Here is a 21,954-nt window from a genome sequence, read left to right on the forward strand (position 1 = left end):
ACACAATCGCCATGTAAGTGGTAATTACAGAAACTCATTGTCATCTAAATTGCCAGTAAGAGTAATATAAGATTCATGACAAAATGACCATTATATTCTCTAGTATTAATGAAGTATACACTTCAGCGAACTAATCCAACTTCACAACTAAACTTTGTCTAGATTTAAATAAAATGGTAAACTAACCAAAAGAAAAACTGTCTCACCTGGCATAATGTTAAACCTTGAATATGCCCAAGAACACTTTTTCAAGCACCCGGCCTGTTTTGCGTCTCAACTGTGCAATGTCACATGGTCTCCGTGAGCAATGCTTTAGGTGACGGAACTAAAGCAGAGTTCTTGCTTTGATGCCTCTGGTTCTACCACCTTTCCCAGACACACCTGAGGAACGCCTCCTGAGCAGTTCCCCGACTGCTCTCCCACCCCAGAAAGAAAACTGAGGAACTTGGCATGGAAATCCTGGACACAAAAGCATCAAAAAGCAGAATGAAGGTCTTCGAAGTCGTTTTGAGTTCGCTTCTGAGCTCTTCGGGATTAAACAGACATGAGCGCAGGTGCGGATCAGAGCCTGCTGGCATGTGACATCGCTGAATGAACCAGAACTCAGAGGTGTATGTTTCTGAGCACTCGAATCCCTCACAGCAGGCACAATTTTGTTCCAGAAACATGTTTATTAAAATTTAAGTAGTATTCCTGCACAAGATATTTTGCCATGTGATACAGCCGCCCTTACCCACCCCCGACATCCACCCTAACTTGACTTTTCCATGACAAAAAAAAAAAAAAGGCAAATGGTGATACCTGTCAATGGTTATAAAAATGTACACTCTGTAAAAACAAAACAATTCCTCTCCGATGTGTCTTGCTTATTTCTGAAGAACTTCTCTGCTCGTCTGTCGCCTAGCATGCCAGCGGGAACTTGCACGGAAGTAGCTACCCGCCGAGCGCTTGGTGGCTCTGCCCTCACCGCCCCACACCCCAGGCTCCCACGTCTGAAAGACAGAAAGCGCGGGGCACAGAAAATAAGCCGAGGTGAGCGAACCGGCTGGCCAGAGAGCCTCGCCAGAATCCCTCACGGCTCCTCACCAACGGCTCCATCTCTTCAAAAGTTAGACCCCAAGTGTCTCACAATTGCTTTCAAGTTTGTGTTTTGACAGGTTAGGAAATCGACATTTCCTTATGACAATGCAGAAACAGTCTTCGCTTCTGAAGGAGGAATTTTTAAAATTTTCGAACCTATGTGCCTGAGAACTGCTTTGGAATGATGGTTTTAAGCCAAGAGATGGGACAGCGGTAGGGTCCTCTCCTGGCTCGCGGGCTGGCTTTTTTTGTTGCTGGTGCTTTTTAATCAAAGGAGAGAGGGGTCTCTTTTCTACGTGCGATAGGCCACATTCTCCTCTTACCATGCACTTCGGATAGAACACTGATTACAAATCTTCACACTATTAATTTCTGGGCCTTTCTTAATTTCCTTGAAAAAGAGATTGCACTGGAAACATGCAATATGGGCCGTCCAGCTGGGTCTCCCCTTCCTCACGTCATTCAGACCACATGGGCCTGAATGATCAGCATTTTGAAACACCGCTGAACAATCTGAGATTTTAAATGTTAAAGACAGTTATATACCAAATAAGACAGGCACACATAGTAGTATCTTTTAAAAGTCAGATATATTTTTAAAAGACCGTGCTAACAGCAAGTAAATTACGTAGTCATGGATCATCAAAATGAAGTTGATGAATAAAAAGGCACACTGCAAAAGTGCACGAGCAGAGAGAACAAAACAGTTCTTTTTGGTTTGTTTCTAACGCAGGAGGAAAGGAAAAGAGGTGATTGACGATTACTTTGCAGGTGAAGGTTTCTGTCAGTTAAAACGGTTGACACGGGCTTCATTCTCCCCGGTCTGAAGCAGTCTTTTCTCTCGTTGGCTTCTGAGGACGTAGCTAGTTGTCCGCCATGTAGATGTGGTACATCAGGGCTACGACCAGCACCGAGATGGCCGGGATCACCCAGTTGGTCCACCAGCTGGAAAGGAACAGCAATGATGCTCGCACAGGGTTCGATGAGGGGCCTCCAAGTCTCTGCTCCTCCTAACGCCCGCGAGAATCGCCACGGCACGTGTCAATCACCTCTCTAACCCCTTCGGATGGAAAGACAACTCCGCGTGGCTGAGGGCAAGCTGAGCTGGCCTGCTGGCCACTGCTCTATCCTTCCGGCCTCGTGAGAAAACTGATGCCCCTTCCTGTCCCGCTCGAACCTACTTCTCTAAACTTACATGAAGAGCTATGAATCAACCCCAGAAGATGCCACCTCAGACTAGTGACTTAGCGAAAGGACGCCAACTCTGGGTTACATGTCACAAGTTCACAAAAAAGAGCATTCCTCACAGGTTTTATTCCAGCTCCACACGTCCGTTAAGAATTTACGACAGCACGAAAGACCTCGGGCCTTCCCTTCTGTCTGGGGAGAGCTACGGACAAGCTCCCCAGCCGAGGCTGAATCCCGTCCCCTGAACGTGGAGCGCTGCAGTGACAAACATTGCTACCAGCAGCACAGCTCGACGTACTGTGATTCCGCTCTGAAAAATCGAAGCTTCACGTGTGCGTGGTAGATTTGCCACGTGAAGAAACAGCATGTCCAAACCACCTGAGCTCCGGCCCATTGGGGTCAATTCACAAAAATCCCTAAGTGACATGTTGTTCTGTGCTGAGGCACAGAATTTTTGATCTACTATCAATGATAGATCATGGGTCGAATTGAGGACAGAGCTAGGTAGGTCTTCAATTTAGATCTGAACCTCTAATTTCTTTAAAAAAAAAAAATTATAGGTTTTTAGACTCTGAATAAAGCCAGACGACACCTATACACACGTATCCATTTCCTGTCATAAACTTTCCATCCTTTACACTCTGCACACACCGACCCACTTGAAATCAAGTTTAATGCAGAGATTTAAATGGTAATTCTCTCTCGCTGTAATGCTCTCTCGGTGGGTTTTCAGTTCCCGTTCAGAAAACTGACATGACAGTGAACAGTGAGGTGGAACGAACCAGAACGCTGACAGACGCACGGCTCCACCTGCCAGGGAGAAACGAAACAGGCGGACCTGCGTGGTGCGGAGCGTGAGTCCAAAACACAGGTACATACGACGGCAATTATACGAGTCACACGGCAAGGTATTTTGCCCTGTGATACAGCCAAACACGTGCATACGGTCTTGGACTAAAAAAATAAATAAATTCCTAGAACAGGTGGTTCACGCTACCCCTGGATTACTGGGCTCCATTTCAGGGCCGAGGAAAGACAAGCTAGGCTTGCGGACACAATCTCTTCCCCCGGAAAACGGACCGTGTATGACACAAGGGAACAAGTGAAGTGTTTGCTTGGAGACTGGAAGGTCGGGCAGGGCATCTGCCTGCCCTGCTGCTCTGAGGACCGAGGACGGGGACGCCTTCTTCTGCTCCCCAGGACAGATGCGGCTGAAGGGCGAGATCCAGCGTCGCCTGAGCTGGCCACCTCTTAGCTGCCTGACAGCTGAGGAGGGAATGCCCTGAGCAGTCTGGGCGCCCCGTGGCGATGACCCTGGATGTCACTGCGAGGGGCCCTCGGGTCAGGCCCCTTGTCCAACCCTGACCCTATCAGCCTTCCACCCACAACAACGCTGTGAATGAAAACTACCACCTACCTGGGGTTCGAGTCAACGGTAGTGAGCAGAGATTCCTGCAACACAAGAGAGGAGGTGAGGTGAAGGGAGCACCTGAGCAAAAGCCTGCTTTGAAAGGCGACCACGACAGTCTATTCAACGCAGGCTTCGAAAAAACACTGAAACTTTTCGAACATAATCTAGATAATTTGAAAGAAAATGCTAAAACCGAATAGGCTACCTAAAATACCCTGCACACGGCAGGCACCTAAATACTTCAGCATAGAGAGTAAGAACAGGTGTGACTTATCATATACACGACCCCAGCACTACCTTTAGGAAGAGCTGTTTACTTCAAGACTGAATGAAACGTTCAATCAAGACATCAGGTTATTTCATTCAAATCTTATATGAAGTAAACGTCTACCCGGATTATATTAAAAGATATTTCAACTAAAGAGGAAAAATCAAGCCCTGCCATTTAAATGACACAGCACTCTGGACGACCTGTCCTGGACTTGAACTATGACCAGATGGTTCTGGAAAGACGGTGGGGGCCTCGGAGACTGGCTTCATATTGTCTCGGCCAAGAAAGCTCCAACGAGGATGCCCGCCCTGCGCTAGGGTCTCTCGCAGCTACGGCTGCTCCACCTCCCGGGAACTCCTGAGACCTGCTCGTCCTCCAGTGCCAGGAAGCAACGATGGCTCTGGAAACAGGCGCACTTCCCCGAGCGGCTCAATAACTGAGGCCTCGTGAAATATTAACTTTCCCAGGCTTGAAGATGTGTTAAGAAGCAGTCTTTGAAATTCCACACCAGCAGAAGTATTAGTGCCTCAAAGGAAGCTAGCCAGGAATAAGCCAGCGGGATCTGAGCTTTATCTCTGCCGTCTCCCAAAGCACAGGATAACAAATCGTTAGCGCGACAAGCAGCGCGTCAGGGCCTGCAGAGAGGCAAAGCTCCACACGGCGAGGCATTGAAGCAGCCCCACCAAGGCCGGAGCCTCTGAGGGCAGAGCAAGCGGAGCGGTCCTGAGACCCACCAACCTGCAGACAGGCCTTTACGATTCCTGACACAGTAGGGGGGAAAAACAGTCATTTAAAAAGCGAACTTCACAGTTGTCATCTTCTAAAGCAACATGAATTCTCAGAGACTGCACAACGTATTCACAGCTACTGCAAGATGATTTTTCAAATTTTGTATCTTATAAATAAAATGAACAACAATTCTTAGAAGCAACCGGAAAATGCAAACATATCATTTAGCTGTTAGACATAAACTGAAACACAACCGTTCGAGGTAAACTCTTATTGTCACGCTGGAAAGTTAAGCCTGAAATAGTGCCCAGCAGGCAACTGCACTGGTTGTTTGGTTATGCTGAGCACGTGCGCGTGCATTTCACCGAGCATGGATGCTCAGCGGGCCTGTCCTTCCTCCCCCCGCCACGCCTCCTGCGTGCTGACGGTGATCTTCCAAGGAGCTGGACTTAAGAGATCGTATATGTGTCTGACCACTTGTTATCTGTGAGGCGTTTAACCCAGGGATGCTTGTTTTAAATACCACTTGGCACCGGGACGAAAAAGGAAATGCTGTCCCCTGTTCGATGCTCTGCGGGGCCTGACCTAGGCTTTGGCATGTAACTAAACAACATGTCAGCAAGGAGCAGGGCAGAGACGAGGTCCTCGTTACAGGCTTTGCCACCTGGTTCGAGTTCAAGTAGGATAACCATTAACTCAGTACGTGATAAGCCCTATAAAAGTCCACAAAGTCCATCAAGCTTTTGCATATCAGAGTCACCTTATTCATAAGTTCCCCTAACTCGGCTCACTCCTGAGTTGAAGGGCTTACCCAGAAATACCGCGGCCAGCGTGACGTCTTCCGTGCACCTACATGAGCTTTCGCGCCGCCACCACCGAGCCCGAAATGCGAGCCAGCCGTGGCGCGGCCGCGCGTGACCCCGAACAAGGCCCCAGCACCACTGTCTCTGCTTCCCCCACGGTCCACGGGGGTAAAAGAGACCTAGAAAAGTGGCCATGTGTTTTCTCTTTTACTGTAGTTGCTTATGACCTCTAAGAAAAAGAGCAAGTTCTTGTCCCACATTCTGCTCTGACGTGACAAGTCACATGGGTTCTCGAAGCAAACAGAGAAACTTCTCGAGCAGTCCTTTAATACTGGCCGGGAACTACTCTGCCTACTGTGCGTTTCAGGAACTTTGTCACCCATTCTGACTCTAGACCTATCGGCAAGTGCAAGTGAGATGATCGGCTCAGAGAGAAGGGCCAGAGAACCAGGGCATGCGATTAGTATGACTGGAAGTATTTTCCTCTCCTAAGGAGAAATGCATCGAAAAGTTATGAAGTAGCATTAGATTCATCCAGCAGGTTATTTACTGGACGTCTAGCACATCCCCAGAGATGAGGGCGGTGTCCTTGCAGCTTTACGTGGTAAGACCTCTGCTCAATCAGGTTTTGAGTTCTCTGAAAATAAGTGGTGTGTCAAATCTTTCGGTTTGTTACAAAAAGGAGCTCTTTACCAGGTATCCTTTGCCAAATAGGATGCAAACGTTAAGTATCGAGAACACGCGACTACCTAGAGAAACACAGTGACCAGTCCATATGAATAAAACTTGCTGAGCCACCAGGTCACATAGCCACCTAACCTGGAAATGGCCATGCTGGCCTCATGGGGCCGGTAAAGGACCTCGCCGTCCAGTTTGCAAGTATGACATGCAGTGACAAAAACCACAGCCACCGAGACACCCGAGATGGTCACACTTACCGAAGGCTTGCTCATCTTTGCTCTGTCGTCCTACAATAAAAAATAAGGCACATTGTGGAATGAAAAAACATCTATGGCAGTAGTCACTTTTACTGAGAGTTTTAAAAAAACATTACTGTTCAGTAATTAGCATTTTAGGTTCAACCATCCGGGTTGTTAGGCACAACGTTGGATCCATTGGGCTTGACTGCAATATTAGTGACAGATTAAGTGCTGAGTGGGATTTCGAAGTGGAGTTGCAGCCCGGGCACAGCACCCAGGACCGCCACATGGACACGGGCCAGAGCACGTGCAAGCATCAGGCTCGGATCCCGGCTCTTATCGAAGCTAAGTGAGGTCCATGTCCTCCTAAAGTCAGTCCACGAGCTGGCACCGACGGCGACGTCCACTAAGGTCTGGGCTGATGCGGGAAGAACCGGACATGTGGGTTTTACAGAAGGGAGAGTTTACTTATTTAATGGAGCCGGCCTTTCTTACAAAATTAAAATCATTTTTTCAGAATAAAAGAGTTTCAAACTAACAAAAGTTAGTTTATTTGAGAAAAATATTTTGGTCAAAAAGAGAAAAAAGAAAATTATGCTGGGTTTAAGATTTGCTACTAAATTATCTAAAATTTGCTACGCCGTGACACTTAAGAGTTTGAAACACTGTCCATGGGACGTGGCTTTGGGGTTAGAGGAATCTGACTCTAAATGCCAGTGAAAAATGCGATCAGGCAAATGCAAAGAAATTTCTGGGCAAAAACGGTGTTCTGAAATCAGGAGGAATTGTTTTTCCTTTATATTAAATTTGCATGTCTACAGACCTGGGTAAGGCCAAGCTGTAGCCTTAAAAAGAAATAGCTAAAGGCTCCCCCCGCTCCCCCAAGGTACTCACTGGGTGAACCTCCCCAATGACAAACGTTTTGGACAGCTCTCTCGCGTCTGAAGAATGCCCGATGTCCTCGAAGTTCTCAGTAGCGTCATCCCCAGCATGTTCCCTTAAGACCTCTTCCCCACCGGGATGCTGTTCAAAAGACAGACAGACATAAAAAAAAACTTTTTTTCCCAAGCAAATGAGGCAAAGGAAGTGGCGAGTTTGGTTAACCGAACAGGATGCTCCAGGAGTCAGGGGTGACAACGTGCGCAGAACTCATCCACGATGGAGGTAACGACGGCATACTCCTGTGTACTCAAACTCCTTCTAGAACGTACGACGGAACTCTTCCCAAGAGCAAGGCGTCTGCTTCTCCAGATCACTCACGGGGCAGACCTTTTTAATCGTTTGCTTTTTCATAAAGCTCTCAAAACTGCTCTCCTTCATCTTTACCCGATCTGTTTTTTCTTGCGTCTCATCTCTTTGACTTCTCGGGGCTGAGTGGGGACAAGCGCCATCACCCCTTAGATGGGAATCCACCTTTGGCAAGCACTCTGAGCCTGCCTGCACAAGAAGACGGCAGCCTGCGGGCGGGTAAGCAAGTCCCCTGCACCTTGCAAAACTCACCTTCTGGCAAGGAGGAAAAGAGCAGGTGCGGTAGTGACTAAATCAAAATGCCACCCAAGGGCACTTCGCTGATAGCCAAGAAGGAAAGCGTTCACTTGCACATGAGGGGAGGGGTGCGAAGAGCTTTTCGGGCAACCAAGGGATCTGGGTGCTCTTGGCTGCTGTAACTGGCAAAACCAGGGCGGGCCACAATGCAGACGGAGGAGGGTGACAAGTGAGGCCCGGTCGCGGATGTGGGTGAAGGAGTGTAGACATTTGCAGGAAAGGAAGGGGTTCTCAGTCGATTTAAAAAGTGCTTGGTTACATCGCCCCAAATGCTTTTGTAGGGGGAGGACGAAAACAAACCTTCTTAAGTTGAGCTTGCAGTGTCACCTTAGATCAAAGTCACCCCGCCCTTGAGCGAGCGACCTACAAGTGTCCCACGCCTGAGCCAACCATTCCCTCTGCAGCCTCTTCTTACTTCCTCCCAATAACAGAAGACGTACAGGCACGTCGCATTTTAGAAAGGCGGACGACGGTTTTCTTGAAAGCTGTTTCTCTTCCTCCTTTGTTTAAACCTATCTAGCGCTAAAAGATTTACTTATTTATTTTTTCTGCTATTTGTAAAAGTCATCTGTCTACATTATAAAAAAATTGAAAAGCACAAAAAAGAAAATAAAAATCACCCATAATCTTGCCATCCAGAGAAACCTGAATAGACGTATGTGTATGTGTGAATGATTTTCGAAAAAAAAAACATTTGTTCGCTGAAAAGCAGAAGACAATACACGGTTCAGACAGTATGGCTAGGGGGTACTACCACAAGAAACTGGGAAAATAACGATGCTTATCACATAGTTTCTGAGAGTTACATGTGTTGACATATGTACGCCACATGACACACGACCGGTAAATATTATCCCGCATTTTTATTAAATATTTTCCAAAATCATTACTCCTCAATATGGCTTTTTACAGGGGTATAAAATGTTATGCCCTGTAGGCGTTTCCAAACATATTTAAATGTCTTTTCTGGGGGCCTTCAGAACAGTGGAAGTCCACTTAAACACGCCTGGGAGGCACCTGGTGGCCTCGGCAGGCGGCAGACTGACCTGCAAAGCTAGGGAGAGCTTCCTGACGCCCCGCAAGGCCGCGGCAAGGAACGGGCGGTTTACGGCTGGCCATGAACTGAGGTGCACACAGCCCACGTGGGAGATGTGAAATGCCTCACTTGGCCGCACACCGCGTAAAAGCACAGACTGTTCCTTCCATGTGGCGGCCTAACTCACATCCTTAACTTTGAGTTCCTGTCAAGGATACGTGAGTACAGACAAAACCCCCAAAGTACATCGCTGTTTTCCAGTTACAGCCTATCTTCAAAGGAATATTTCAAATGAGATTAGAAACATAGGTTGGCCTTTTATTTAAAAAAAAAAAATCATAAAATTAGGCAAGTTTTAAAAATATAGCATTTGATCTTTCGAGTGCTAAAATGGAGAAAGTAAATATCTACCTATCTATCTATGACTTAAAACCTGCCTAAGCCATTTGTGAGGTGGTGTCCTAAGGAAAAGAGAATGAAAGAGACGAATATTTTGCCCTATGTTGGTTTCACTGACCACTATTTGAGAAAAAATATAGTATAGACTAAATGAACTGATGCTAAGATACTTTTGCCCTACCTCTGGGATTTTTAAAATAATTAGTTAGGACAACGAAGCCTAAAAGTTGATTTTTGGAACACAGTAACTCAAGTCCTGATTCCATAAGGAATGGGAACGGCTCGTTGCAGCTCCTGATGTCATCCCTGAGAGACGCTCATGCCGTGAGGGGAGAGCCCGAGAGAGACACGCTGCCGGGTACAGCAAGTCGAGATCGCCACGGCGTGAAACCTGGCAACTCATCTGTCTCTTCTCCTGCTGCTTTGCTTACGACTAAAGGGCGTGTTCCTCCTTACCTGTCAGCGCTAGCGAGTGACAAAGAAAAAGTGGGAATGCTGGTGCCGGTGCCATCTTGGCTGTTGCCAGAGAGGGACCACGGCTTGCCTGTGGCTTCTGTCCAGAAACGCTCAGAGAACGTACGACTCTCTCTCCCAGGCAGGTTACGGCCTTGCGGGTGGGCCAAGGAAAAGGCAAGTCTTCGAAAAGTGGTGGAGCAGCAGGTGAGCTCAATCATCTGAGGGTCTGCGGACGGATTAGGAAAAGCCCGAGACGCCTGGTCGCGTGGGGGCGCGACTGGAAGAAACACAAGAGTTGAACCCCTCTGAGGACTCTGAGCCAAACGTGGGCGTCTGGGCCAGGAACCTGCCCTGGGGTGTCCCTCGGGCCCGCGCACAGGCAGCAGCTGTAGCAGCCGGAAGGACGGGAGGGCGTGCTGGGGGGGAGGGAGGGCGGCGAGGAAACGCGTGTGTCTCCGGGCGTCGTCCTCCTCGCACAAAGGCTCCCACCTTCCCAGAGGAAGACCTGCTTTTCCGCTTGGGTTACTATGTGCCCAAGTCGACTCGCTTGGCAAACATGCCCCGTGTGCTGCCAGGTGCCACGCGGCGAAGGGCAAGCCTCCGGCGAGCCAAGGTCAGGGCTCTCACAGTCCCGCAGGGACCCCGCAGGAAAAGCTCACGACTGCACAGCCCGAGGGAGCCCCAGGGCTCCGAAATGGCAGAGCAGGGCCATGAAGAACATGGCCCTGACGGCTCACGAGTGGCTTCGCTGGGCTGAGGGGCAGAGCGGGAGTCGGAGTAGCCCAGGGCGGGACCGAACGTCGGAACGGCCTGCAGAGGAGGGGGCGTGCGAGACCAGGGAGGAGGGGCAGCCACACGGGGCCCAGGGCCTCTTCGGTGACACCGATCTCTATCCTGTGAGCAATGAGAGGCCACCAAGAGGCTCTAAAGAAAGGGCGACAAAATCAGATCTAGTTTAAAAGCCCACTGCTGAGGCCATGAGGCTCCTCCCATCCAGGCCAGAGGTGTCAGTGGCCTAAGGAGGACGGGAGCAGCCGCGGACGAAGAGGGCGACAGAGCACGCGGCAGAGGACGCTTCTCGCCAAGGGAAGATGGTGGGTGTGCGACGAGATGCCTCATGCTGACTCAGCATCTGGCGTGCACAATCGAATGGACGGCGGTGCCAAAGGCTGGGAACCGGGTCCGGGGTGGGACCGGGGTGGGGGAGGCGGCCGCCGGAGCGCGTCGCGTGCCGGGCCAGTAGCTCCCACGTCTGCTTATGCGAACGACATAAATGAATCGTTGCACGGCTTAGTCCTCCTTTTACAGCCACGAAAGGTCTGAAGCGGTCTCATCGGCTGTCAGTTACACCATCAGTGAGAGAATTATAGTCGTAAACGTACTTGAGAATTTGAGGATTTACCGAAGTCAAGCATCTGCCAAATACATACGGAAAGGAGGGAAATGTAGGTAAGTCAGAAAACAGTGTTAAATGGGTATCGATGAACTCAGCGACAGGCTCGGCCCTTCCACAGGAAGGTGACTGAGGAAGATGGCCTGTGTTCACTGACATGCGCCCGCCTGGTCCCGAGGGAGCTGAGGCCGCCCGCCTCGGCCATTGGTCATTCCAACGAATGGCACGCACTGAGCCTCTGGCGCTCAGCGATCTAAAGGTATACTCTGTGTTCAAAAAAAAAAAAGAGTGAGAGGTCGAAAAAGGAAAAAAATATTACAAACCTGATCGATTTTTCTTGACTGGACACCAAGCAGCCATAATGAATTACACAATATCGACAGTCCTTTGGACAATGCTAACAAACAGGAAAAGCTCGGATCTTCCCCTCATCATCAACGGGATCATGGTCTCCAGAGACATCAAACAGTTAGAGAAGCGTTAAGGGATCATCTTCATTTATCTTATGTTTAAACAATTGGGCCATTTTAATAAACATCTTAAACAACAATCGGGCCCCATTAGGCTAGAAACTGGACCCGCAGAGCGGATGAGGACGGCGCGCTCGAGGCCCGGGGCACGGAGGCGGCCGGCCGGCCGGAACGTGCCGGGGAGCGGGAGGTCAGAGAGGACACAGACGCCGCGAACCCCGTGCGGCGTGCGAGGGCTCGTCGTGCGTGCCCACCGGACGGACCCTGGGTGCATCCGGGGGACAGCTTCCCCACGAGTCGGGCGGCCTGGGAGAGGAGAGGGGCTCCTGGAGTGGGCGGCCCCACCCAGGAAGGGCCTGGAGAGAACACAGGGCAGAGGAAGGAGAGTTGGCCTTTCTCAGCCTGACGCCTCGTTGTCACCTCACTGACGTGCTGTGACCGGCTACCTCTTTTCCTCCTGCCCTGGAACTCGGACTTCCACCGCGGGCCCCCTGCGCTCAGGCCTGCAGACTCGAACTGAATTACACCGCCAGCTCCCCGGGGTCAGCCTGTGGATGCACGCCTGCGGACTCCTGGGCCCTCCTCAGAACAAACCTCTCCCCATCTCCACGTGGGGTGACGTGCAACGTCCCCGGCTGGGACTGTTTCTCTGGGGAGCACTGACTGACACGGCCGGACGGCGAGCATGGACCGGATGACGGATGGAAGGGCTTGGGAGCCGGGGTGGAATGGCAGGCAGGAAGGAGCTCCCGAGGGGCCGGCCACCAGAGTGCCGATGGGCAACAAGTCTGAACAGGCGGCGCACGCCACAGGCCTGCAGCCACCTGCTCCGCGTGGGCCGCACAGAACCTCGCCAGCCCCTCACTGCCCCGCCACCCACATCCGGCACAGATTGCGACCTTACTAATAAGGCACTTTCCAATTCCCCAAAGTTCTGCCGCCCTCCACCTGTTCTCTGGGCCTGGCATCGAAACCCTCAAACTCGGTTGGAGATCTAGACTCAGGAGGGCAGCCCGAAGGTGAAAACCCCCGAAGTTCAGGGTTTAAAAGCACCTTCTGAGACCCAGCACCCTTAAATCCACAGATGGAGAAACAGGGACTCAGAGAAATTAAGCCCGAAGTCACACTGACATTTCATGAAGGAAATAGGACCAGAACCCCAGTGTCTGACTTAGTCCAGCCTCTCCTTTTTTTAGAACACACAAATGAAATGACTATTTTTCTGTTTCTGAACAAAATGACTTTAGAGAAGATCCCTTAAAAATAAAGTTTTTTCATAGACTTATTTCCCTTTTGAGATTTAGAGGAGGTCTCTCTCACTTCTTCTAGACCCTAAGAAACTGTCATGGCCCGACCTTCTTCGCCCCACTAAGAAAGACTCAAAGGACAGACAGACACAGACACACACATTCTCTCCCCCTCCCCCCTCCCCCCTTGCTATCTCAGAGATCTATGTGGCTAGAAAGTTGTCCCTGTAAAGAAACTCACTGTACTACGATGTCAAAATATGCACCAAAGTCCAGTCCCTCTGAGTGTTCACTTAAACCAAGCGAAAAACAAAAACAACAAAAAAAAACGCTTTCCACTTCAATGTGATGAGTGGGACCCAAAGTCCACAGGTTTTAGAGTTTTAAACACAATCTTTTAATCTAAACATTCAACACTGCCAAAAAAGGTGGAGTGAAGGGTGTCTGTAAACAATGATTAAGCAACAAAAAAAAAAAAGGGATTATCTGCAATAGTCACATGAAAGATGAGAACTCAGAGAAGCTTGCACGCCAAACGATCTGCACAGGATTCAAAGTAGAACCACAGGGGCGCCCGCCCCATGTTCTCTCTCACTTCCAGATGCCAGTTTTCTGAGGAGGCAGCGCGTGACAGCCCGGGGGCTGGTGGGGTTCCTCAGCCTCCCTTTCGCATGGCCCCCGTGGGCACCGTGGAGGAGCCACCTCTGCACCTGCACTGCCCTGGGCTGCACGTGCCCCCACCGGATCCTGGAGGCCAGGACAGGCTGACGAGCATCCTCTGCATTGCTTCTTCCTGTTTCACTTTGAAGAGCACATGATGAGGCTCACTATGAGGCCTGTCCATGCGCTGGCCAGCCCGCTGACGAGACCCGTTTGCCCCTCTCACATCTGCCAAGTGCCACGCTCAGCTCATTCGTTGCCATGACGGGCAGCCGCGGCCCTGGCCTCAGGGAGTTCCCGTCTCGGGAGCAAACGGACCTGCAGACGGGTGACGGCTAAGCACCGGCAGCCCAGGTCCAGGAGGCAGCACGACGGATGGACGGGCCGCCTGCGAGAGCCGAAGCTGAGAGGGGCCAGGGCGGGGACCCTGGGGACGCTGGTGGGAAGGGTTCAGCAGTTGCTCACGAGGCGAGCAAGCGGGCGGTTCCAAGCTAAGGACGAGGGCCATCACACAGGCCCAGAGCAGCGGCAGGCCGTGCACATAACCCGGTTTTACGGGTACAGGAGTGCCCTGTTTGATTTTTCGTTTGTTACTGGATTGTGCGGAAGCGATTCAAAGGGAGCATTAAGCGTGGATCGCTTCCCGACTGCTCTGTAAACAGCCCTTTCCCATGTCATTTATCTAAATGCCAAATTGAACCCCCGTGAGTCGCACGTTTGGCCCTTGCTCACTGGAGCCCCTCTGCCTCTGAGACGCCCACCTGACCCCTTCGCGGGCTCTGACGGCTCCCTTCTCACACTCCCCAGGTGGCCACGTCACGTTCTAGAACTTACGGAGTGTCCTCCGGTTGGCACAGCTTCTGTGTCTAGGCGGCACTGAGCGGTGGGAAAGGCACAGGCCTGGACATGCCGGAGCCTGAATCAAGGTCCGGCCTGTCATGCCTTAGCAGGCGACCCAGGAAGGTGCTGGACGTCCTGAGCTTCCATCGAATACCCCACCATCTTAAACTGCGGAGAAGAGTGAGTGATATCACCAGAGAATGCCTGGCCTATCCTACGCATTCAGGCAATATAACCCTTTAAACCGCTGAAGGCTGCGTCCGGCACCAAACCCCAAGGGACTGCCTTTCTCCGACCTCCAACTTCATCTTCAACTGATTTCCCCGGATTAAATCAAGTAGCCTGACTCTAAGCCACAGCAGAACCAAGTTACAGGCGTCAACAGAAACAAGATAGCGTAACGACAATGAACGTCTAGGGGAAAGGGTCCCAGACGTCGCTGGGACGAGAACCGGCAGGTAAGCAGCTGTGAGCACGGGCTGGCAGTTCGCCTCCAGGATGCTGTGACGATTCCCTCTCTGAAAAGAGAAGCAGAATTCTTGGCTACTTTTAGAGGTGAGATAATAAACGATTGGCCACCGACACGATTCATTCTGCCATGCCTGAACACGTCTCGCTGGCTGGCACACAGCGAGTCACTTAACTGGAACACAACTAGCCAGCCAGGCAGTCCTTCAGCCACTGCCTGGATCTTGACCTGAACCTCACGCTTTATACAAAAATTAACCCAAAATACATCACGGATCGAAATATAAAATGCAAAATTTTTCGAAGAGACTTAGGATTAGGCGAAGAGTTCAGAGACATGATAGCAAAAGCATGACACGCACAGGAATAAATGGATAAACTGGACTTCCTAAAAATTAAGAACTTTTGTTCCTCGCTTTCTTAAGAGAGCGAAAAGACAAGCCACAGACTGCGAGAAAATTTTTGCTAATATACCTGACAAAGGACTTATATCCAGAATACAGAAAGCACTCTCTACACTCAACAAGGAATCAAACGATCCACACAGATAATGAATGGGCAGAAGACTTGAGCGGGCGGTTCTTCCCAAAAGATGTATGGATGGCAAAGAAACATATGAAAAAAAAGTCCGACCGCACTAGCCAGTAAGGAAACGTGAATTAAAACCACGGGGAAATAGCACCGCACGCCCATTAGAATGGCTATGATTAACACCACACACACACACACACACACACACAGACTGCAGCTTGTATACCAACTATAATTGGGAAAAAAAAAAATCACTAAGAACGACCGGTGAACGCTCAAACGCTGGTGAAAGCTGGTGAAAGCGTGGAACGCTGACCCCGCTACACACAGCTGGTGGGGTGCACGACGTACAGGCACTCGGGGAAGCACCTCGTCTGTCCTAAAAAGGGAAACATCCACTCACAAGATGGTCCGGCGGTCGCCCTCGTGAGTCCTGGTCCCAGGGAATAAGGGCTGCCGTCCACATGAAAGCCTGCACGCGAGCCCGGCAGCCCCCGGAGGGGACTCGGTAGTGACGGAATGGCTAAGCTTGTGAGTGTCAACGAGAGGTCAGTCGCTACAGAAGGGTGACTGGGCTGCAGCCCATGCGCAGCGGCCCCGGCTGGAGAGGCCTCGGCGCTCCTCCGGGGCGGGCGCACGCGTGGGAAGAGGAACGAGCAGCCTGAACGGGTCTCCAGGGCGCCGTGCTCGCTGAGAAAAGACAACCTCAAATGACAAGACTCTAGAGCTGAACGGCGGGTAAGCGCTGACAGGGGTGGGGAGAGGCGGGTCGCCCTTGTGCCGGCGGAAGGTCCTGCAGTGCCACAGCCCCAGGACTCAAACGCACACGGCACACATAGCAACCCGCGGGGGCTCCCGGGGTCCCCGGCGGGAAAGGCACGCGAGACCCCGCCCTCACGCCTACCTCCTCGCTTCCTTCCTACTCACTTCCTGTGTCATTCGAGTTCCATGCTGAGGCTACGTCACCAGGTGAGCTGTCACAATAAAGTCCTACTCACTTCTCAGCGGTCGACCACCCAGGACAGAATTCCAGGCAAACGGCTATGGACCAAGACTACTTCGCGTCGTACTAATACAAGCGTGTGCCGTGCGTGAAGAGCGAAGACAGTGACAGAGGACGGCCGTGCCCGTGCCCTCCGGCCGCCCGCCGAAGGGATGCTCAGGACCACCGCGCGCCCAGGCAGGCAGGCAGGCGCGGGGGGGGGAGGGCGCGGGCCCGCCGTCAGGTGGGGAAAGACCTGCTGCCCACGGAAGTAAGTAAGTGCGGGGACGAGAACCAGGGCGATGTGACAGAAAAGTCCTATTTCCAGGAAAAGACACTGAGCTGTGACTCGAAGAGGGCGGAAACACAGAGGCGGTAGGGCAGAAACCAGCCAGACTGGTTTGAGAAGCAGGGGGCCCAGGCGCTGGGCGGAGACCGCACAGGCGGGGAGGTGCGGGACAGGTAGTGCGGGTGCCTTAAGCCCGGAGGGGCTGAGACTTTACTCCATGTGCCAAGGGAGGCCGTGTGGAGGAACGAGCAGAGAAACGACTTTCCACGAGATGAAGTTTTTTGATTTTTTTCCAGAAATTACATTTTTAATGGAATAACAACAAACATTACTCAAACTAAAAACTCTGAGCAACCGACCCTCGGTCTGCTGGAAGCGAAGAAACCTTGAAGGCCCTGTCAGGACACGTGCTCCGAAGGGCGCGGGACAGAGGTCATAACCTCACCACCGCTGGTGTTCAGGTGTGCGACACGTACAACGGGGAAGGACCACGCAGAGGGACGGTGGCCGGAGGGAAGGACCACGGGGAAGGACCACGCAGAGGGACGGTGGCCGGAGGGAAGGACCACGGGGAAGGACCACGCAGAGACACAGTGGCCAGAGGGAAGGCTCTTCCCACGATGGTCCCCAGGGCGCGATGTTTAAGTGGGATGGGGACGCTGGCAGACAAGGAAAGAAGGTGTCACTCGCGGAGGACAAGAACCCATGGTCAGCAGGGAGGCGGGCAGGGCAGTGACCGAACCCGCAGAGGACAAGAACCCACAGGTCCAGCGAGGGGCAGGCAGGGTTGGGCAAGACATCGGCTGAACCCGCAGAGGACAAGGACCCACAGGTCCAGCGAGGGGCAGGCAGGGTCGGACAAGACATCGGCTGAACCCGCAGAGGACAAGGACCCACGGGCCCAGCCAGGGGCGGGGAAGGTCGGGCAGGGCACTGGCTGGACCCGGGGGTGAGTTTTGTCAGAGCAGCGACCACATCAGATTTCCATTCAAAACAATCCCTCCCAGGCCAGCCTCTTCAGCAGTCTTCTGAAAACAACATTTAACCCCCTCACACACGCCTCACACACGGGCAAATGATCTTAAACAACACGACACTGACTCTCGAGGCCCCTGGAGGCCCTGTGCGTCAGGAACAGTCCCTGAAGGCTCCGCCGTGGAGAACCGGACCGGCTGCCTCCTCCACCTCCTGGGCGGTGGCACAGGGACATGAGGACGGGCGGGGAGAACGGCGGTTCTGCCCTCTTCCCTCCCGAGGGTTCTCCGCTCGCTGCACCTTTCCGTCCACAGCTTCCCGGGCTCCCTCCCCGGGTCCTGCGGGGAATCCCAGACACGGGGAAGCGCGCAGCGAGCGACGGGGTGGCCGCTGTCCGTGAAAGCTCCGCTCCTCTTCACACCGCCCAAGGGCTCTGGGCTGCCGAGGCACAGGGTCAGCAGGCAGCTCAGGCGGGGACTCCGCGTCCCGGCCGCGCTCCTCCTGGCCGCGCTCCTTGAGCAGGTCACGGAACCCCCTGAGCCACAGGTGCCTTACCTGTGACGAGGAGGCCACCACTGCTCCGACCTGAGGGGACTGCTTTGAGGATTACGGGACAAATGCAAAGGAGGGTCTCATGCACGTAAAGCATTTGGCCTACTGTGTGCACGGACCGGAGACGGGAAAAACAGGACCCCTTCCTCCCACCCTATTCCATATCTTCTTGACATGAATGCAGACGTCTGAAAGAAGTCACAAAAAGTCATGTTGTCCGTACCAATGGGTGAGTTCATAGGATGAGGAGGACTAGCCCATGACTGAGAGTTCACTTTAGAGGCCCAACCCCCCCCCCAAAAAAAAAAAAAACCTTTCATATTTAGGTAAATTAGAGAAAACAATATTCTTTAGTCAACATACAAAGGCTTCATACATTTCTGGAGCTTTTAAACGATGAAAGAAAGAGGGCGGGGGTGGTTGGTGGAAGAGACGGGTCTTCGGGGTGCCTTCCTCTGCTTCATAAGTAGGGATGAGACACACAGCACCCGCCTCATAAAGTTACGGAACAGGAAGTCCCCGGAAGAAGGAAGATTCCTGGCAGAGCATCCTGTAGGTCTCTGAAGGAGGAGTGTTGAGGTTTAAGATGCAAGAAGGCAGGGGCAGGGGTCCCAGGACGGCCATGCTGGGGCGGGAAGCCGAAGCCTAGGACACTGCATTACGCAGAGATGGTCACAGAAAGTGAGAACAGACAGTAGAGACAGCACGCTGAACATGTGTCCCCACAAGTGGAAACAGGGTACTGTGGGAAGGCTGGCACCTACGGTGGCCGGCTGGAGCAGGTGGCAAGCACGCCGTCACCCTCGCTGGTCCACAGCCCTGGCGCCAGCCGCCTTCCTCTTCTGCCTTAGTCCACACCAGGCTGTGCACCAGCCTCGTCCTCTCCACTCCTGCCCCTGCTGACTGGAGGCCCTACTCACTACGGAGCCCAGCCTGAGGCTCCCCCTGCCCTCTGGGACTGCTGGCCGGCTTTCTGTGTCGCTGTTCCGGTCCGCAGCACTGCTTTGTCATTCCTCTTCCTGGATTGGAAGCTTCCAGTCTGGCGAGGGAGAGGGAGGCTCTCAGAGCTCAGCAGATACCCCATCAACTAATCAAAAGGAAGGGCGTGAGGAACAGAGAGGGCGTGTGAGCCGAATTCCAGGCCCAGTGGGGTGACTGCAAGGGGGGCTGTGCCCAGTACCAACTGAGAAAAGCAAAGCGTCTAGGAACTGCTGCAAACTGGTTTTCATCTATCTCATTATAAACGGCAGTTTTTTGCTACCACACTGTAAGTATTAGTTATCAAATATTAGTGATAAACTCATTTCATCACATTTTACTTGAGAGGCATTCTCCCCAAGCTACTTTCAAAAACAGTACTGAAAACTGAGTGAGAAAGAACAAAGGAATCCGTTGTCAGCTAACTTAGCCACTGAATGACCTGTCTGCATCTCTTGCCCCTTTCCTGCCTCAGAAGAAGGAAAGGTAAAGGGTTTATGGTGGGGTTTAATGATCTTCTCTATCTCCTTCTGAGAAATTTACCCTTAAAAGTTATATAAAACGAATTTTAAGGTGGGGAGTCCAGATTAGGAATGATTTTTGTCCCCAAGGGAACTTTTGGCAAAAACTGGAGACATTTTTGGTTGTCACAAGTGGCAGGGGGGTACTACTGACATCTGGTGGAAGGAGGTCTGGAAGTCCTCCTGTACAGCACAATGTTTAGGACAGAATAATAGCCTATCATTCTTTATAAACGCTACTCTTTTCAATAGACATAAAGAAAGAAAGTGTACACGGGATCTCAGAAACCCAGAATGACTCACACGGGGCAGGGCGCAAGGGACAGCCGCAAGCAGACATTTAGAGTCAATCACATCCGACATTACAGTCAGGGTCTTTAGTTCAAGAAACTCTAATGGCAAATAAACTGAAGTTCAGAAGAAGGGACAGTTCAAATGTGACTCCCAGCCAGAAACCACTCCTAACTGAACTGGGACACTATTTTATCTTCTGGCACTCCACCAAGTAACAAGTTTATAATAAAATATCTTGGTAATAAACTTCGACATTTTTAAAAGCAGTTCAAAAAAAAAAAAATCTCTGCAAAACAAAAGTCTCAATTGATTCAGCTAAGCTTAGGCCTCTTTATCTTAGTTATCCTGGCAAATTATGTAAAGAATTCCCATAACATTCTCCTTTATTGTCTGAGGGAAAGTTTAAGTATTAAGATTTATGACTGAGACTCCCCCATAGTGATAAAATACATCCAGAGGTGGCAAAGAAAATCCCCTTGGAATTTACTGCAAAAGTCCTACCCTACAGCATAGGATCTTATAAAACGAATGTTTTCCTTTAAGTTAAGCAGAAGTTGTTTTACAACTTCCAAAGTTGCTTAAGGAAGGATGGAGCCCCACTGTCAGCGTTTTTACTACTCTGTCGCTCTTCCATCTTCAAGGCCAGCCACACACCCACTCCCACAGCCCCAGGAGCTCTGCACTTTATTCACCTCGCTGTAAAGTCCCCATCAGATTCGTTAACAATCATTGATTGCCTTCTAGATGAAAGCAGGTGGGTGGTGGGGTGGGCCTCTGGGGGCTGGGAGAGAGCGCGTGCCGCCCACATACTCCCACCGCAGAAGGGACTCAGGGTCCCCTCCTGCGGGATCCCACAGCTTGCGAGGTGGCTAGTCTCCAACCGGCTGTTAGGAATCCACTCCGGGCATAACTGAAGTGGAATGACCCCTGTCCCACCCACATGGAGGCCGCAATCTACGCAAACTCAAGGATAAAAGGGATCGTTCAAAACCCGTCCGCGTAGCTAGACAAGCTGCTCCAGCCGCGATTTTGCTTCCCACCAAGGGCTGAGTGGTGCTGGCCTAGGCGCCTCCGGTGGCTCCCAGGTGGACTCGCACAGGTGTGCGGACTCCAGAGGCGCAGACGCGGAGAGAACTCCCAGGTGTGCGGAAACGGGGCTAAGAAACTGGGATTGACCCCGATGTGCTGAGACAGGTATGCACAGAGAAATGTGGAGACTTGGGGGCGCACACACAGGGGTGCCAGCACGGGGACCAAGCCCAGGTGTGCAGAGCTGGGTGAGCAGCGTCGGGCGCGCACACAGAGCCGCGCACGTCAATCTCACAGCGATGCGAAACATCGCTGCAGGATACCTCCAAGCCTGGGTCCGCGTCGCGCCTCGCCAACTCACCTCCTCCATAAATTTGGTCAAATCATACACTTTATGGTGCAGGATCAACCAGGTACTCTTGCTGTGGTTGTGTTTCCGGATCTCCTCCAGGGTGTAGTACTTGACAGTCTTGTCCGACGCCATGGCCATTTCGGAAAGCGGCGAGCCTCAGGCCCTGCAGACACCAGCGGAACCGGACGGAGGAGAGCGGGCGCTTAAAATGAGCCAGGCCGGGCACAGTCCCCGCTCCCGGGACCGGCGCCAGGGGCAGGGCGGCCGGAGCCACAGAGGGGGAAGGCCAGCGCACAGCCTCCGATGATTGGTCAGAATCCGTGTCACTCAACCGGCCCGCCCTCACCGACCTACTCCTAAAGCGCCCCGCCCAAAGCGGCTGTTGATTGGCTGTGGAAGATGCCCTCCACGATTCTGACTTTTGGAGCGCGCGGGGAGGGGGCGAGGCGGGGCTTCCCTTGCACCTGCGCAGAAGGTGGGGCGGGGCGATCTGGGAGACCCCGCAGCGCAAAGCCGGAACGCGGCGGCGTGGCTG

General features: G+C 52.0%; 1 protein-coding gene across 2 annotated transcripts; it reads right to left on the reverse strand.

Moving 5' to 3' along the window:
- Positions 1 to 1,651: 1,651 nt before the first annotated feature.
- LOC107512641 (cytochrome b5) lies at positions 1,652 to 21,668 on the reverse strand. 2 transcript variants are annotated; one of them, XM_016148395.2, is made up of 5 exons: positions 21,429 to 21,666; positions 7,297 to 7,425; positions 6,421 to 6,450; positions 3,686 to 3,720; positions 1,652 to 2,025 (listed from the first exon to the last, which is right to left on the reverse strand). In XM_016148395.2, the coding sequence occupies exons 1-5, from the start codon at positions 21,555 to 21,557 to the stop codon at positions 1,944 to 1,946; spliced, it is 405 nt and encodes a 134-aa protein (XP_016003881.1). In that variant the 5' UTR covers positions 21,558 to 21,666; the 3' UTR covers positions 1,652 to 1,943. The 2 variants fall into 2 exon arrangements, with proteins under 2 accessions (XP_016003881.1, XP_016003882.1); XM_016148396.2 differs by lacking the exons at positions 1,652 to 2,025; positions 3,686 to 3,720 and adding an exon at positions 3,727 to 4,711 and having other exon boundaries at positions 21,429 to 21,668.
- Positions 21,669 to 21,954: the final 286 nt, after the last annotated feature.

The sequence above is a fragment of the Rousettus aegyptiacus genome, unplaced genomic scaffold (genome assembly GCF_014176215.1).
Source record: "Rousettus aegyptiacus isolate mRouAeg1 unplaced genomic scaffold, mRouAeg1.p scaffold_m13_p_12, whole genome shotgun sequence".
Classification (NCBI taxonomy): domain Eukaryota; kingdom Metazoa; phylum Chordata; class Mammalia; order Chiroptera; family Pteropodidae; genus Rousettus; species Rousettus aegyptiacus.